Here is an 18,362-nt window from a genome sequence, read left to right as displayed (position 1 = left end):
TATCTGTCTTCTTTGGCGATTTTTACATTATTTCCCGTACTATATCCCACTGCTTTGCCGACTTTTATATTATTACGCATACTGTAGTCGTGGCAGTTGCTGGCTTCCCTCTAGCCGCCCGCTGACGCCTCCCCGTGCACAGTGCTCGGTTCGCCGGTGACCAGGCCGGCGTGCCTGTGGTTGGTTTCAGGTGCGAGCTGAGCAGCGTCCGTTCCCTCAGCAGCATGGCGCAGTCGCACATCCTGTCCGCCGTGGAGCCCGAGCTGGCCGGCAGGGGCGTGGCCGGCAAGGGCGACCCCTCGGAGCGGGACCTGAGCATCACGCTGGACGACCGCGAGCTCTGGACCAAGTTCCAGTGCCTCACCAACGAGATGATCGTCACCAAGAACGGCAGGTAGGCGGCGCACCAGCGGCCACGTAACTCTCACTGTCAAACTTCTAAATATATTACTTCATTAAACTGAAGTAACTGGGAAGGTGAAACTGGACCTTCTAAAACTGCTGAGTGAAACTGAACTTACTATCACTTTGCTTGTCTTTATGATTTCAACACTGCCCTTCCAACAGCCCTACCACAACAAAGGTAAACCTTAATTATGATTGTAGTGTTGCTCACGCTGCTAAATATTGCATTTTCGGGCAACAACAAAGTTACGTTATGTGGCAGGCGTTGTTAGAGCACAGTTAATAAAGCCATTTCATGAAATAGTGGATGAACTAGGCACTCATCTTTTCGTGTTTCCCACGCTGGTCTCGTTGTGAACTCATGGCTCAATCGTCGAAAATCTGGGTAGTGATGATTCCAAGCACGGATGCAAAGAGACCTAGGTGTTATTCTGCGATATTCGAGAGTTTTATAGATTTGTTTCACAAACCATTCTTGAAGATTAAACTTTTGCAAGTTAGGACAATGGTGATGTAAAAAAGTAATCAGCACTCCGAATTTAAGTTACACTTCTTTTTTATTACTTTTGGTACAATATCACGTAATTCACGAAACATCATTTCACAATATAAAACATACTTGAAAATATCTTCCTCACTGTTAAAGTTCGCAGACTACAATTTGCGTCTTTTCAACATGACGCCCAAGACTTGACTCTAATGACCGCTTACGCGCCCAAAAATCAGAGTTACAAGTACGTCAGAGATCATAGTGACAAAAGAAAGAATTCACATAAGAATAATATCATTGCAATATAAACATATCGATGTATCAAAGTGCCTCTACATTAATGAAATCAAATCTGAATGTTGTCACAGAAATATGTTAACTGTTCTACAGAAACACAGTAGAATATTGCTGGTATCGAGAGGTTGTGGTGAGGTGCCGTAATGGTTACGTAATTCAAGTACCATTACAACCTACAGAATTTTCCCTGACAAATACAGCTCAAACTTATTCTGTTCATTACTGACGTACAATATACAAGGATAACGCAATCTGACTGCTCAAATAATTAACACAGAAGAATGGCCCTGAGTTAGCAGAAATCCTAACAATAACCTACACTTTTTCATAACAATCTTACCTCAAAGAGAATCTTCATAACTCGAACTACAGCAACTGCAGCAACTACAGCCAGCTAAATAAAAATATTCCAACTGCTGTAGGCTCTAACTACTAATAGGCATGTGGTTAGCAAAGGAAAGATTTTGTTCCAGAGCAAGCAATGTATTTAGTAGACTTAACCTTAATCACTTGACATCCAGTTCGAAAACTTATGTAATCGTCAATAGTTCCGTTACCCACATTTTACAATCCATGTTCAACCGATATTAAATCTCCACGACGGACACACTTCCAGACCGTCCGCTCGCGCTAACACTGCTTCTAACCTCCATCACTGCCAACTATTAACTTCTAACCTCCATCACTGCTGACTATTAACTTCCAACTGCCAGTCCTACCAGCCACAGAGTCTCTGATTGTCTGCGTTCTATAGTTTTGATTTGGGCGCGTATGACCTCACTGGTTTTTTGCGCCCTAAAACAAAAACAAACAGAGGGTCTAACAGACGGTGCACAGCGCTGTCAGAGATATTAATGCAGTCCAAAGCGCTGCCAACATACAAATATATAAACAGGGTAGTTCCAACTGGTGTCTGACTATCTCAGTGGTGTTTAAAAAATGAATAGTCGAGATCGCAACATTATTTATTTATTAACCGGTTTCGGCTTACCATCTTCAGTATTTTTTGGCCCTGAAAGGGTAGGAGCAGCAAAGCTACATACTGTACTATTACATATGGTCTTAAAATAAGATAGAGAAAAGCTGTAGTAAAAATTACAGACAGTATTATGGCATGTGGCGTCAGTGGACGAAAAATCCGAGGAGCCACCGGCACAACCCATAGGGGTAAACTCTATAACCTTTCTCTATTTTTAACGCCACATACAATAATACTGTCTGTAACTTTTACTACAGTTTTTCTCTATCTTATTAGAAGGTCATATGTAAGAGAACAGTTTGTAACTTTGCTGTTCCTACACTTGCAGGGCCAAAAAACAAAAATCTGAAGATGGCTTGTAGATAAGCCGAAACCGGTTAATAAAGAAATATTATTCCGATCTCGACTATTCATTTTTTAAATGTAGGATAAGGTCGCTGCCCTCCGTGGACTATGTTGCCAAATTTACGATCTCACTGGTGACCCGTGTGGCTGCGGTCCACCATCGCCAGCTGTCGATCTTAGGTCGAGCACGTGTTTCGGATTTCATTGTGGCGCGGTTTTGTCTATCTCCTCTCAAAAGTTACTGAAACTAGGCCAAAACTCATAATATATTAGCGCATTGTGCTTCAGTGGCTGAATAAAAACACTTGGAATTGTTTATCAGGAAGTCTTTGAATCGACAATTCTTTCTAGCCAATGATTGCGCCAAATGTTTTCTGTCAATTACGTGACAGTAAGAGAAATTTTATTTTTACCTAAGCTTTTACAAAGTTTATATATATATATATATATATATATATATATATATATATATATATATATATATATTGTGTGTGTGTGTGTGTGTGTGTGTGTGTGTGTGTGTGTGTGTTTACTGAAATGATGACACGCCTTCAGAATGCCTGACCAAAAGGTGAAATATATCTCGTTTAGAAGGTAAAGGTTTGTAATTTCTGCCCGGCTGTCCTGACTTACATCTTTAGCGGTTTTCACGAACTAGTTAAGAAAAATGTCTGTTTGATTTCACAGGAAGTACGTGTAGGATATTGTCTCCTATCTGTAAAATTACGATTATGGTACTAACACTGGAAAAGGACTTATAGTTCGTCGGGAAAAAATAAAAACTTTGAGCTTCACCGATGAAATTGTAATTGCCTCTCAGAGACAAAAAATGACTTAGAACAGCACTTAAGCGGATTGGATGGCGTCTTGAAAGCAGGATATAAAATGAATATCAACCAAATTAAAACAAGTGTAATCGATGTAGTCGAATTACATGAGGCATTGTATAGGAATTCGATAAGAAAATCAGGCACCAAAAGTAGTGGACGGGTTTTGCTATTTAGGCAGCAGAGTAATTGATGATGGCCGAAGTAGAGTCGACATAAAAAATAGGATCGCAAACCCACGAATGCATTTCTAAAATAGAGGAACCTGTTAACATCAACACATATAACTCAAGTCTCCGCCGCGCCGCTGCTTTCTGTCTGTACGTGGACGGTAATCTCAGGAACTGCTGTAGCATTTTGACACAGTTTTCACTAACAGACAGGTCTGATTCACAGGACGGTTTGTACACGTAACTGACTACCTTAGCGCCCGCTGATTCCCTCGCGTAGACTATGTGGTCTGCACCGATTTTTTTTTCTTCCGTCAAATTTTTACGTTGTTCACGAGTTGCGACATATTCCAGAGTTTTCACACTAAAGAAGGCGATAGAAGCACCATCTTTTCCGAATGTACTTCTGACCAAAAAGCGATGGTTGTAGCTGGAGTCAGAGGTCTTTGTCAGTCCCGCCTTTTGAGTTCTTGTGGCGGCATTTCCACAGAAACGTTCTGATGAGTATTTCTTGAGAAGTCAAATACTAGTTTAATGAATGAGATTTTCACTCAGCAGCGGAGTGTGAAAATCTCATTCTGGAAACATCCCCCAGACTGTGGCTAAGCCATGTCTCCGCAATATCCTCTCTTTCAGGAGTGCTAGTTCTGCAAGGTTCGCAGGAGAGCATCTGTAAAGTTTGGAAGGTAGGAGACGAGGTACTAGCAGAAGTAAAGCTGTGAGGACGGGGCGTGAGTCGTGCTTGGGTAGCTCCGTTGGTAGAGCACTTGCCCGCGAAAGGCAAAGGTCCCGAGTTCGAGTCTCGGTCCGGCACATAGTTTTAATCTGCCAGGAAGTTTCATACTAGTTTAATATTTTTATGAAAATTTTCCATCCCCTATTTCACTCAACTAGGGGTTGAATTCCCAAAAACAATGAAACTTCTGTTTTTTTGTCATTATTATTTTTAACCGAGAAGTAAAATATCGATTCTCACATAGGTAGCTTTAAAAATTCTTAAGTAGTACTTTAACAATGGTTTATTTTCGAAAAAGCTTCCACTTACTGTTCTACTTCCTTAAGGGTTGACTTTCAAAAAATGCTGAAGCACTTTTTTCTGACTGGAAAACCAAATACCAATTTTCGTAATCCTAGCTTGCCTTAGTAGCGACGTATTTTCATAAAGCATTTCATTTCTTAGTTCATCCCGATAAGATTTAAATTTCGAAAAATGATGAAACACGTGTTTCTTAATTTATAACCGGGAAGCCAAATAACAATTTTCGTGTTCTAGCTTCAAATTGCCTTAATAGCGACATACACTCCTGGAAATGGAAAAAAGAACACATTGACACCGGTGTGTCAGACCCACCATACTTGCTCCGGACACTGCGAGAGGGCTGTACAAGCAATGATCACACGCACGGCACAGCGGACACACCAGGAACCGCGGTGTTGGCCGTCGAATGGCGCTAGCTGCGCAGCATTTGTGCACCGCCGCCGTCAGTGTCAGCCAGTTTGCCGTGGCATACGGAGCTCCATCGCAGTCTTTAACACTGGTAGCATGCCGCGACAGCGTGGACGTGAACCGTATGTGCAGTTGACGGACTTTGAGCGAGGGCGTATAGTGGGCATGCGGGAGGCCGGGTGGACGTACCGCCGAATTGCTCAACACGTGGGGCGTGAGGTCTCCACAGTACATCGATGTTGTCGCCAGTGGTCGGCGGAAGGTGCACGTGCCCGTCGACCTGGGACCGGACCGCAGCGACGCACGGATGCACGCCAAGACCGTAGGATCCTACGCAGTGCCGTAGGGGACCGCACCGCCACTTCCCAGCAAATTAGGGACACTGTTGCTCCTGGGGTATCGGCGAGGACCATTCGCAACCGTCTCCATGAAGCTGGGCTAAGGTCCCGCACACCGTTAGGCCGTCTTCCGCTCACGCCCCAACATCGTGCAGCCCGCCTCCAGTGGTGTCGCGACAGGCGTGAATGGAGGGACGAATGGAGACGTGTCGTCTTCAGCGATGAGAGTCGCTTCTGCCTTGGTGCCAATGATGGTCGTATGCGTGTTTGGCGCCGTGCAGGTGAGCGCCACAATCAGGACTGCATACGACCGAGGCACACAGGGCCAACACCCGGCATCATGGTGTGGGGAGCGATCTCCTACACTGGCCGTACACCACTGGTGATCGTCGAGGGGACACTGAATAGTGCACGGTACATCCAAACCGTCATCGAACCCATCGTTCTACCATTCCTAGACCGGCAAGGGAACTTGCTGTTCCAACAGGACAATGCACGTCTGCATGTATCCCGCGCCACCCAACGTGCTCTAGAAGGTGTAAGTCAACTACCCTGGCCAGCAAGATCTCCGGATCTGTCCCCCATTGAGCATGTTTGGGACTGGATGAAGCGTCGTCTCACGCGGTCTGCACGTCCAGCACGAACGCTGGTCCAACTGAGGCGCCAGGTGGAAATGGCATGGCAAGCTGTTCCACAGGACTACATCCAGCATCTCTACGATCGTCTCCATGGGAGAATAGCAGCCTTCATTGCTGCGAAAGGTGGATATACACTGTACTAGTGCTGACATTGTGCATGCTCTGTTGCCTGTGTCTATGTGCCTGTGGTCCTGTCAGTGTGATCATGTGATGTATCTGAACCCAGGAATGTGTCAATAAAGTTTCCCCTTCCTGGGACAATGAATTCACGGTGTTCTTATTTCAATTTCCAGGAGTGTATATTTAAAAAACCCCGTCATCCCCTATTTCACCTCCTTAGCGGTGGATTTTCGAAAAATCCCTTCGTAATCGACGCCTACAGTATGAAATTCACACCCTCTCCACATTTCATGTTTCTATCCTTAGCGGTTTGGGCTGCGCGATGACGAGCTATTCAGTCAGTCAGTCAATCAGGACACTTTATTTTTTACCCCTGCGTCAGACAAGAAGTCTGGCCGTACATACTTAGTCCTCCCTTGCGAAACCAGGGTAGTTTGCTACTGAGCTATCAAGTCTTTTGTTAAGGTATTTCTCCGAAGTTTGGCATTGCATGGAAACGATGCGTGGCTGATAAGCAGCTCATATAAAAAGGGAGTACCAGCTTTTGAAATATGATGCTATAGAATAATTCTGAAGATTACATGGGTAGATTGGGTAATTAATAAGGACGCACTGAATTGAATTGAGGAGAAAAGAAATTTGTGGCGTAACATGAATAAGAGAGGAGATTCTCTGCAGGTCCATCTTTTCACGTATGGTTGCGGAGCTTCAGCTTTTGAGTACAGATGTCAAATTAAACACCTTTCAGCCATCTAAATGTCCAAATTGTTATTTTATTTGGCTACACGTTTCGGTGATATATTACGCTGAAAAGGAGAGATTGGTTGATAGGGCGCTTTCTGAGACATGAAAGAATTGTCAGTTTATTAATTGAAGGAAGTGTGGAGAGGTAAAAATTATAGATGGAGAACAAAGTTTGCACACGGTGAGCACGTCCAAGTGGGTACAGATTGCAGTAGTAATTCGGAGATGAAGAGGCTTGCCACGGGATAGAGTAGCGTGGAGAGCTGCATCGAACCAGCCTTCAAATGAAGACCAGAACAACAACATGGTGCCAACTAAATACTCACCTCTGAAACGGTTAAGTTGCGAGTAGAAATTCGCTAACTACTGTAAAAAGTATGCTGTTTAGCTTTACAGTATTTAGACACACGTAAACGTCTCTATAGGACGCACTGAAACATCGATATACTTATCGTAGGACATTCAGTGCGTGAATATTCTATTATTGAGTGAATTGTGCCACTGAGATCACAGAACACAGTCTAGTGAATAATAAGTAGACAGAAGTCATGAATTGTCCACATGAAATAAATGTACACAAATAGGATGCATACTAAGCAGTTGTTAGTCAAAGGAAGAATTGCAGCATTCTCGGAATATTTAAACTGTAAAATTTCTCTTAGCTGAACATGCTGTTAAGATTGCAACTATTTTTATCCTCATTTGTTCATTTCCCACCTTAGGGGTCAAACTTCTGATTTTTTTAAAGTTGAATCAAATTTTTTTATAAAAAATCAAACACATTTAACTTGGATCGCTTAAAGAGCTTCTTACGACACCAGTTACCGTGTAAGCCATGCTCGCCAGTTTTTTTTTTTTTTTTTTTTTTTTTTGCTCTGTGAGCAGGTCCTTATTGTCTCCAGTTACTACTTCAGGTTGTTTGATTTACCTCGATTAAGAAAGCGTTATTTTCTAAATCAGCCTTATTCAAACACAATTATTACAATTATTAATTAAGAAGGTCGCCCACCATATGAGTCTTCTTACACACTTGCATTGACTTTCCCTCCACGTGTCCCCGTTTAGTGGTTTTTAAAATTTGTCAGACTTCTCAGTACACAGTAAAAATTCTTTTTCTGCCGTCAGTTATCTCAAATGATAGCTTCCCTTCTGCCATTCGTCAGTACCCCTATGATTAGCGCTGTTTTCTTTTATTCTCCTCCAATTCTCCAAAAGTTTCTTGTTCTCCTTCCTCATTGCCCGTATTTCCGCATCGCACGGTAGAAGTTTCAAGACAAAGTAATTCATCTGCCTTTCCTTTAATTCCATTTCCATATCGCTGTAGAAAATCTTCCTCTTCTTAAGAACTCTAAATTTTTCGTTGCAATTGTGTAAGCCGTACCTTCAATTGCTTTTCGTTCTACTTTCAACTTCTTTGAAATCTTACACAGGATCTAATTTCTCCCCAATTTAGCATTATTTTTAATCTTTCCCCTCCTGCTATTATCATTATTTTTGTTTTGTGTACTTTTTTCATATCTTAAAATCTCTTCAAATAATTTCGAACTCTCATAAATTTCTTGAAGCACTTGCCCATACCCAGCTAAAAGAAAGATACTATTTGTAGCTTTCAGATATCCTTTCCCGTTTCACACCCGTTTGTCCATCATCAGATAGATAATACTCAGTCATATATTCCAAGTAGATGTTCGGGAGTGTACATGCTAAAGAACAACCTTGAAGTACACGCATCCTCATTTCTATCCAGCTGGTGTCATTTCATTTCACTCTTATCGAAGACTTTTAACTGAACGCAGTATACCCTCGATTCTTCAAACAAGCGAGCTCCCATGTATGAAACAGCTTCAATCTTACGATTACGAACGAGTTGATGTGCTAAATGTTTGGCGTTAAACATGCAAGTGAGGAGAAGTTCAGAATAGCTCTGAAATTACGTGTAGAGTTTGTTGGAAGTCGCTAAGTGCTCTCATTATGAGGAACTGGATGACTTATAGTGTGGGTAATTTGCGCTCCATTTGAAGCAGAAGTTGCGTCGTGACCCAGATAGCTGGGATCGTGTCGTGATCAGGAGCCCGAGCACGGAGTGTGTCCGAGTGGTCCGGTATACGCTCAGTGATATCTGCAGTGACATTTATTTATCGTGTTGAGTGTACACATATATGTGTGTGTTCAGAGCTGCGGCCGGCAGGCGGGCGTAACCGCGTGTGCCGCCAAGAAGTGCTGATGCCTTGTCGGCGAGATGAGACTCCTATAACCTGAGCCGAACGGTCCGCCATGTTTCCCCCAAAGTATAGGATATTCATACTTGTATACATACGAGTCACGATGTGAGTGGAGATTTATAATTAAATCTATTGAAGAACTTGTCATGAATATGGGTGGCTGCTCAGCTGTGTACTGTATTGCAAAAATGGTTTTCACGTGTTTAGATTTCCTTGTGATCCTGAATCATGAACGAGATGGGCCGTAGACCGCCGGAGAGACAACTGGGAACCACCCAACGCTCAGTAGTGTACTGTAAATACACATTAATAAAAGTAGTTGTAAACATGAAACCAATTGTATGTAATTGCGTTTCTTCCCAGTTCAAAACTGTACTTAAGCAGTTCGTCTCAAAATATTTCGATTCCTGGGGTATTTTCGCAATTGGAGAAGTGGAGAGGAATATTTTTCGTATATTTATACGAGGATAAGTCAATTATTATCCGCAAAGTAGTTATACAATTTTATTGCAATCGAAGAGGAAACTTACAAGAACATCATTTTTCGATATAGTCTCCTCGCGTTTCAATGCACTTGGTCCATCATTGTACAAGCTTCCTGATGCCCTCATTAAAGAAGGTTCTCGGTTGAGCTGCGAGCCAGGAATGCACCGCTTCTTTCACTGCTTCGTCCGAGGCAAATCGACGGCCCCTTAATGCTTGTCTGAGTGGTCCGAACAAGTGATAGTCTGAAGGGGCAAGATCAGGACTATATGGAGGATGATCCAGTACTTCAGATTTGAGTTTCTGCAGCGTTTCAGCAGTGTGGGCAGCAGTATGCGGACGGGCATTGTCGTGCAACAACACAATAGCTTTTGACAGCAGTCCTCGGCGTTTGCTTCAAATTGCAGCATGTCACTGTAACGTACACTGTTCATTGTTGTGCCCCTTTCCCCATAATGTTCCAGTACTGGTCGTTGGACGTCCCAAACAACCGTAAGTATCAGTTTTCCTGCAGACAGTTGGGTCTTGAATTTTCCTTGCACGGCAAATTTGGATGTTTCCATTCCATAGTCTGCCGTTTACTCTCTGGCTCGTAATGATGGAGCCATGTTCATCACCAGTAATGATCCGGTCTAAGAAGTTGTCCCCTTCGTTACCATAGCGATACAAATGTTTTTTTGCAGATGTCCAAGCGCGTTTGCTTATGCAACTGTGTGAGTTGTTTTGGGACCCATTTTGCACAATCTTTATGAAACCCAAGACTGTTGTGAATGATTTCGTAAGCAGAACTGTGACTAATTTGCAGACGAGGTGTCACTTCGTCAATAGTTAATCGTCTGTCCAAGAGAGTCATTTCACGTGAACGCTCAATTTCTTCATTTGTTGCCGTAAACGGTCGTCCGACTTCCTCACCGTGCGTAACACTTGTGCTACCATCTCGGAATTTTTCAACCCATTCGTAGACACTCCGTTGTGGCAAAATACTGTTCCCGTACTGTACCGAAAGTCTTCGATGAATTTCGGCCCCTGATACGCCTTCCGATTACAAAAAATGAATCACTGAACGTTACTCTTCTTTGGTGCAAATAGACAGCGGAGAAACCGCGATTAAAAGCACGGCAGCGATAACGAAACTAACCTAGCAGCTTGAAAATTGCAAAGATACGACAACAAATAAAGAAAGCATGCGTCATCAACGTAAAACGACAGTACTACCAAAATAAACAAAAATATAACTAAACTGCGTATAATAACTGACTTACCCTCGTACGTCTTATCGTAGACCTAAATACACAAACTGACTAATACTTAACCTCGTTTCCTATATAGAGCATGGCATAACGAGTGATAATTCAGACATTTTTATAGCGGACCGGTCATTCCGAGGCAACCTGCACAAGTAACGTAACCTTCAAAGAATTAAGTTTTTACCACAACTCAACAAGCTTCAAAACATATCATGACGTATATAAAATGAACATTCATTAAATGATGTATGAAACTACTAATAAAAATTCGCTTCACTTTAAGCTGAAACTATACTTCCCCCACTTCTGCACAATAAGTATGCGGCATTTCTTAAAGTACACCCTTTTGAATAAAAAAAATAAACATCTCTTTTACAAGTGGCTATAATACAGGCAAAACCGACAAACAGCCACAGGCTGTCATATCACCCGTATTTGAAGACACTGGTATCGATCATACAATGTAAACTTTCACGGCTGGTACTAATGTCGCTTAAAACTTCCGGGCTGTTAGACCGTGGTCGATGTATAAAACTTTCTCCTGACGTTTCCTCTTCGGCTCCGGGAGACATCTTTAAAACTAAAATGGCGAACTGCAGCTAGAACATCAGGGAACGCAGATTATACAGGCGGCCTACAGGGCAGCACAGTCTGTCACGTGACATCGGCTGCGAGATTATCGCTGGTATTGCCAACATTCTCGATTGAAAGCAATCGATCGTCATTCTTACGTTACAGTGTTGACATCCACATTTTCACTCATTTAACACCTTCCTCTTTTCTGTTAAAACTATTATGTTGTTTCTAGATCTCAATAGCCTCTCTATACACACGCGCGTGGTAATGCGATGTTTTAGACATGACACTCGTCTCAGTGAGTTTTGTCTCGCCATCACCCTCTTCGTAAAGATGTTCCGCTACGGCAGATTTATCCGTACGTCGTAGGAGGCAATTCTACACCTACATCTCCATGGATACTCTGCAAATTACATTTAAGTGCCTAGCAAAGGGTCCATCGAGCCACCTTCACAATTCTCTATTATTGCAATCTCGTAAAGCGCGCGGAAAGAATGAATACCTATATCTATGCGTACGAGCTCTGATTTCTCTTATTTTATCGTGGTAATCGTTCCTCCCTATGTAGATTGGCGTCAACAAAATGTTTTTGCATTCGGAGGAGAAAGTTGTGGATTGAAATTTCTCGAAAAGATTCCGCCGCAACGAAAAACTCCTTTGTTTTAATTATGCCCACCCCAAATCCTGTGTCATATCAGTGACACTCTTTCCCCTTTTTCGCGATAATACAAAACGTGCTGCCCTTCTTTGAACTTTTTCGATGTACTCCGTCACTCCTATCTGATAAGGATCCCACACTACGCAACAGTGTTCTAAAAGAGGACGGACAAGCGTCGTGTAGGCAGTCTCCTTAGCAGATCTGTTACAGTTTCTAAGTGTCCTGCCAATAAAACGCAGCCTTTCGTTAGCCTTCCCCACAACATTTTCTATGTGGTCTTTCCAATTTAAGTTGTTCGTAATTGTAATTCCTAGGTATTTAGTTGAATTTACGGCCTTTAAATTTGATTGATTTATCGTGTAATCGAAGTTTAACGCATTCCTTTTAGCACTCACGTGGATGACCTCACACTTTTCGTTATTTAGGGTCAACTGCCAATTTTGCACCATACATATATGTTTTCAAAATGTTTATGTTCAACAATGGTTCCGATTTCTTAACTCATCGCATTTAACATTTACAAACTATCAAGCAAGCTTAGAACCTACGTTTCTATAGCTGTCTAGTATTATATTTCAGTTTTTGTGTGCGGGCCGGAGTGGCCAAGTGGTTCTAGGCGCTTCAGTCTGGAACCGTGCGACCGCTACGGTCGCAGGTTCGAATCCTGCCTCGGGCATGGGTGTTTGTGATGTCCTTACGTTAGTTAGGTTTAAGTAGTTCTAAGTTCTAGGGGACTGATGACTTCAGAAGTTAAGTCCCATAGCGCTGAGAGCCATGTGAACCATTTGGACCAATTTTTGTGTTATATGGAAACGGTGCTCTAAATATGTCTATAAACGTTAGTTACTTTTGGATTCACTTAACACGTGCAATATCAAATATTGTATAATAAATACTGCAAAAAGTTGCGTGAATAGGTTAACCACCCACAAGGTAAACATTGCCGAATCGTCAGAGACGGAGAAGACGTGACGGACGGGTCAGCCTGTTGTGCAGGAGCTCTAAGCGAAACGTGACGTCACTCCGCAGTTCAGTTAGCCACGGGCGCGTGTCATGCTGATAGCAGCATGGGGGCGAGAAGGCGTCGCCTGCCCAGCGCGCCACACTACGGCGCGGCTTCTGCCTCAGCCCTCTCCAAGACAGCCCACTGCGCGCTCGGGTGGAGACTGCCGACTGTGGTCCAGGATGTCGGTTGTCGTCAGTACTAGACTCTGGTCGTCCACATGGATGAACCAAGACTGCAGCAGATGCACACTAGTTGACCAGAGGCACGTCTCGTCTGGTCTGCGTAGAGGTGACAGCTTGCAGGTCATCTGCGATGACGTATGGTGTAGGTGGATTTGCCGCACGCCAGTCATCTCATCCGTGGTATCCCAGCAGGCAACAACGGTAGACGTGGCCCGGGTTGGCTGCACCACTGTGCCGAAATCCGCCAGCAGGTAACAGGCAGGCCATCGTCAATCAGCTTGGCGTGGTTCGACTGAAACTCAATAGACTGTCATTGTCTATGGTTCTAGCGACACGGACAGAATGGCAGCACAACATGAATGTGCCTTATAGCTCCGAAAGCCGTGTTTTTTAAATGCCGGGGCCTATGCATGGTGCTCTGGATGTACCATGAGGACATTTGACCCCTCAGCGTTCCTTGCCTTGCTGTGGTTATTCAGTAATTATTTTGGGTCGCCGAGCTCAGATGTTTCTGTCTGGGTTGGACTTCGTAGCAGCACCCTGGCAGTGTTACCTCAGAGTCTCTTGTTCTGTAGCACTGCAACATTTGCGTTTCGGCCTTCCTCTCCCTGAGGCTGTGTGTCAGTACTTCATGCCCTGACATCTGTGGTACATGCCTTGTTGATATTCCGGTTGGCACATCGGCCCTGAACTAGCTTCTTCTGTTTCGAGCTCGCATGGTAGAAGCTTTTTTAAAATATAGGAACATGTGCAATAAAATTATTATGCTGCGCAAGAGCTACTTTTTCATGCTTGTCAGTGTTTGTGACGTCATATCTCCTGATGTACCACAGTACAGTGATAAAATTCTGCATCTAGATACAGTTGTACGGGGTAAATGAAAAAAGGTACATTTGGAGGTCGGCATGCTTTTCGTTATTCCAATTCCAGACAAAAGTGTCTCTGGCAAAACCTAGTCCCACCAGTATGTTTAATATAAATGCGATTTAAAGAAACGTTGCGTGCAGCATGGTCAAGATGATGCAGCACCAACTCTGCACTGCACCAGAGGTGGCCCATGAGCCCAGTGAGACGAGGCAATGCCGTGGAGAACAGGTATGCAGACTCGCCGATGTTCGAGTCTCATCTGCGCCTAAGTATTTTTTTTTTTTCAGTTAAAGCAGCAAATTGTATCCAACTGACACCGAAATGATGCGGAATCTTGTGTGTTTCTTCCTGTTATCTTTGATTTGATCCATTATAAATGGTTCTGAGAGCCTGGGACTGTGAAAACAATAGGTTTGTTTACAAATAACTCATCTGCTACCAGTCACGATTTTCTTTATTTTATTTTTCGCACGCCGCGTTTCGGGAAATGATTCCCATTTCCAAGTGCGTTTTTTGTGTTTGTTAAGCCTTTTTCTATGTGGTGATGTTGATATACTGCAGTAAAATCAACGAAATGAAGCAGAATCTCACACATCGACGTCACCACATAGAAATGGCACAACAACCATAAAAAACGCACTTGAAAATGGGAATCATTTCCCGAAACGAGTCGTGCGAAAAATAAAATTAAGAAAATCGTGACTGGTAGTAGATGAGTTATATACAAACAAACCTACTGTTAGCTTTATTTAAACATTAAGACATTGCATGAACTTCTTACAGACGTAAACTAAACGACCACTTTGATTCGTTCATGACACAAATGGAGCCAATAGAAAATAATAGTGGATACAGTAACATCGTCTGTATCCAGTGAGGTGCAAAAAACACAATGGGTAAGCTACACTAGATCGCACGTAATGCTACGCACAGTAATCCCATTTTGTACGTTTGACATCCAGGCTTATCTTCACGGAGCCGGTACGAACAAGTACGAGGAACGTTCACTTTGGAGTAGATGTTCAAAGCGACCCCCTTGCATTTTCAAACACTTCGCCACTCGCTGGATCACACTTTGCTGGTCGCTACGCAGCTCAACTGCATCCACCATTGCCGAAGCGGCATGCGCGCGAGCTATTGGGTGGTGTACATCCACGGGCGAAATGCTGTAAACTTGTTCCTTTAAGTGTCCTCACAAACAAAAATCTGCTACGTTAATTTTCGAGGAACCAGGACACCAGTGCATTGGACCTTCACGACCAATCCATTTCCCTTGGAAACGCTACATTTAAATAGTTACGCACGTCCATTCCAAAGAGCTGAAACCATAGCTGTCCCGAACGCCAACTGGAACATTTTCTGATGCGTGAGGAAAAGTATTGCAGACGAACGTACGATACAGGTGTGTGTTCAACTTGTCGACAACAGGTAAGGGCCCAGAACTTCTCCCACGATTCCAGACTGAGGGTTTAAGCTAAAGCGTGCCTGAAAGCCACGTTGATGGGTGACAAGTGGATTGTAAGAAGAATGGCTGTTGTGGAGGGTGAAAATACCTTCACGAGTGAAGCTAGGTTCGTCAGTCCGTATCACATTATTTATAAAGTGTTCTTTATCTTCCACTTGGTGCTAAAGCCATTCACAGAATTGTACTCGTCGAATACAGTCTTCAGGCTGCTGGTGTCGGGTGAACGTGTAATGATATGGACGCAGCAGGTCTTCACCGTGTAACGGTTCAACTACCAGTCTTCGAGATATCTGGAACTGTCGTGCAATATCACGGGTACTTCGCCGAGGTGGCCGGTGAACGATTTTAAGAGTCGCATCGTCTGCTTGTGGAGTGCGTCAAGTCCTTGGACGACGTCTGTCCATCGTGGACGAAGATTACCTGTTTCCCGAAGGTGTTGCTCCAGGCGACTATAACATTCTTATCGTGATGGCACCTTTGGTCGCACCGTGCAGCATACATACCGAGCTGTAGTAGCAGGAGCAGTGGCAGCATGGTTACCGGATGCACCGAGCACGAAAAGCATATCGACATGTTCATCGTTTGTTTACTGCACCGAGAAGCCTCCTAACATGAACTTGACGACAAGTAATTGTTGTGTATTGCGCTATTAGTAGATGCATGCGTGCAGTTTAGTGGATCCCACTGTCATGTTATAGGCTATTGTCACGTGACAAAATGATGTCCTGCTTGTAAACGAACGAGGAGTAGGGAACGGGCATGTGAGAAGTGAAAAAGGTATCCGATTAAGATTAGAAGCATAGCTGCACGGTTTTGACGTCCTAGTAGTCCACTCAGTTATGACTGCTGGCACGGTAGTGCAGGCTGGTAGAACGGTCCTCTGTACATTCCGATGCGCTGTGCGATGTGACAGCTTCGTTTTCATACATGTGTTTTCAAAACGCAGGGGATTTGATTTTGCTAGGTAAACTTGAAACGTCCCCTTATAAAACTTAATGAATTACTATGCAGATAAACCTCTTACATTATTTGATTTTCAAACAGCTGAGCAGAACTGAACGTACTCAGACATTTCGCTCTTTACCTATTCTGATCAACACTAAACTGACACACAATATTTTTAGCGCAACGCAATCTGACTTTCAATAATCCCTACAAATAATGGCCCTGACTAACAATAACCTATACCTTTCACAAATCACTTACCTCACAAAAATCTTCGTTACTCGAACTACTGCAACACAGCCAGCGCCACTACCGCCAGCTAAATAAAGGATTCAAACTACTGAAGTCACTAACTATTGATAGGCATAGTTAGCAAATGAAAGATTTTGATAGAGAACAAACAATGTATTTATCTTAATAGTGTTCAAAAGTCATACTATGTATATCAGTTCATGACATCTAGTCTTACAAATTTACTGTCTCTGATGGACACACGTCCAGATCATCCGCTCTCAACACTCCGCCATTCCACTCCCCACATTCACCACTGCTGGCGGCTCACCTCCAACTGCGCAACGCTACGCGCTGTTAACAGCCAACTGCTCAACACTACAATGGCGAATATTACTCCAACAATGCAAACCAACCACAGCCTTCACACAGCACAGTCAGTGATTTTCATGTAGAGCGCTACACGGCGTTACCAACATAAAAACCTAAACAGCCTCCTTATAAATTGTTCCCTTGAGTCTGGATGAGGAATTACATGCCGACCTGCCAAGTGCGGTATTTTCTCTTCGCCATGTATATGCGGATACCGCCGGCAAAATTTGTTGCGAACGGTGAAGAAGTAAGGAATTAAAACGTGATACCTTATGGAGCAGTTTTGACACACGGAACAACGAAGATGTAATAAGAGATACGCCTTTTCTTCCTTTTATCATTTTCTGCTAGTATCAGCGAGAAAGAAGTTTCGTAAAGGTTTGTAATTGTGTGTGAACTATGTTGGAAGTCGCTAATTGCTCTCATTCCGAAATACTGGACGAAGAATGTCAGGGCAGTTTGCTTGTGGCGAGTTTCGCCGTCTGAAGACTTTGTGTGATACTTTGCGTGACTGTGTTAAACCTTTCACATTCGATTACAGCCCTTAATGAGTGGACTATGATAGCATTTTATTATTATTATTATTTCTCACGTATGGGCCCAATAGGAAAACGCGAGGTACATTCAATATAAGTCGCTTTCAAAGGTTGGCCTTCAGTTCTGTGCAAACTTGTTTCATCCTTTCAGAATGAAGTCTCTTTCTTTCATCAGACCACGGTGTTCCAGTCAGTTTTCTAATTTACCTCTGACCAACTTTCCAATCAAATATCTTTTGTCTGAATCTCTTTTCGTCTGTAACGTCTGCCTCAGTTATACCGGCTGCTTTAAGATCCTCCTTAAACGCAGCGATCCATTTAACTGGCTCAGTGTTAGCCTTACTTCTGTTTTCGTACAGTTCTACTATTTGTTTTGTCAATCTAGTGGGTGCCATTCTTTTAATGTGTACATAAAATTTAAGTCTCCGTTTCCTCTTGTCACCGTGCATGTCTGTGTATTCTTCTATTTGCTTATTACTTCTCAGAGTATAAGATCCCTTATCAGTAATTTTGGATCCTAATATTTTCCTAATAATCTTTCTTCCATTCTTTCGAATCTTTTCAATACCCCTCTTTCTATTTAAAATGAAAGTTTCTGCTCCGTTAAGATAATCAGGTTTCAAAAAATGGTTAAAATGGCTGTAAGCTCTATGGGACTTAACATCTGAGGTCTTAAAGATAACTAACCTAAGGACATCACAGAGATACATGCCCGAGGCAGGATTCGAACCTGCGACCGTAGCAGCCGCGTAGTTCCGGACTGAAACGCCTA

At 43.1% G+C, this 18,362-nt stretch overlaps 1 protein-coding gene across 1 annotated transcript in view; it reads left to right on the top strand.

Moving 5' to 3' along the window:
• Positions 1-224: 224 nt before the first annotated feature.
• Positions 225-18,362, top strand: part of LOC124711500 (T-related protein-like) — a 195,007-nt gene continuing 176,869 nt past the window's right edge. Inside the window, exon 1 of the mRNA XM_047241614.1 lies at positions 225-394. Coding sequence (XP_047097570.1) covers positions 225-394 — 170 coding nt within the window. The remainder of the gene's footprint in view (positions 395-18,362) is intronic.

This window comes from Schistocerca piceifrons, chromosome 8 (genome assembly GCF_021461385.2).
Source record: "Schistocerca piceifrons isolate TAMUIC-IGC-003096 chromosome 8, iqSchPice1.1, whole genome shotgun sequence".
Classification (NCBI taxonomy): Eukaryota; Metazoa; Arthropoda; class Insecta; order Orthoptera; family Acrididae; genus Schistocerca; species Schistocerca piceifrons.
This window is presented reverse-complemented; position numbering and strand designations above follow the sequence as displayed.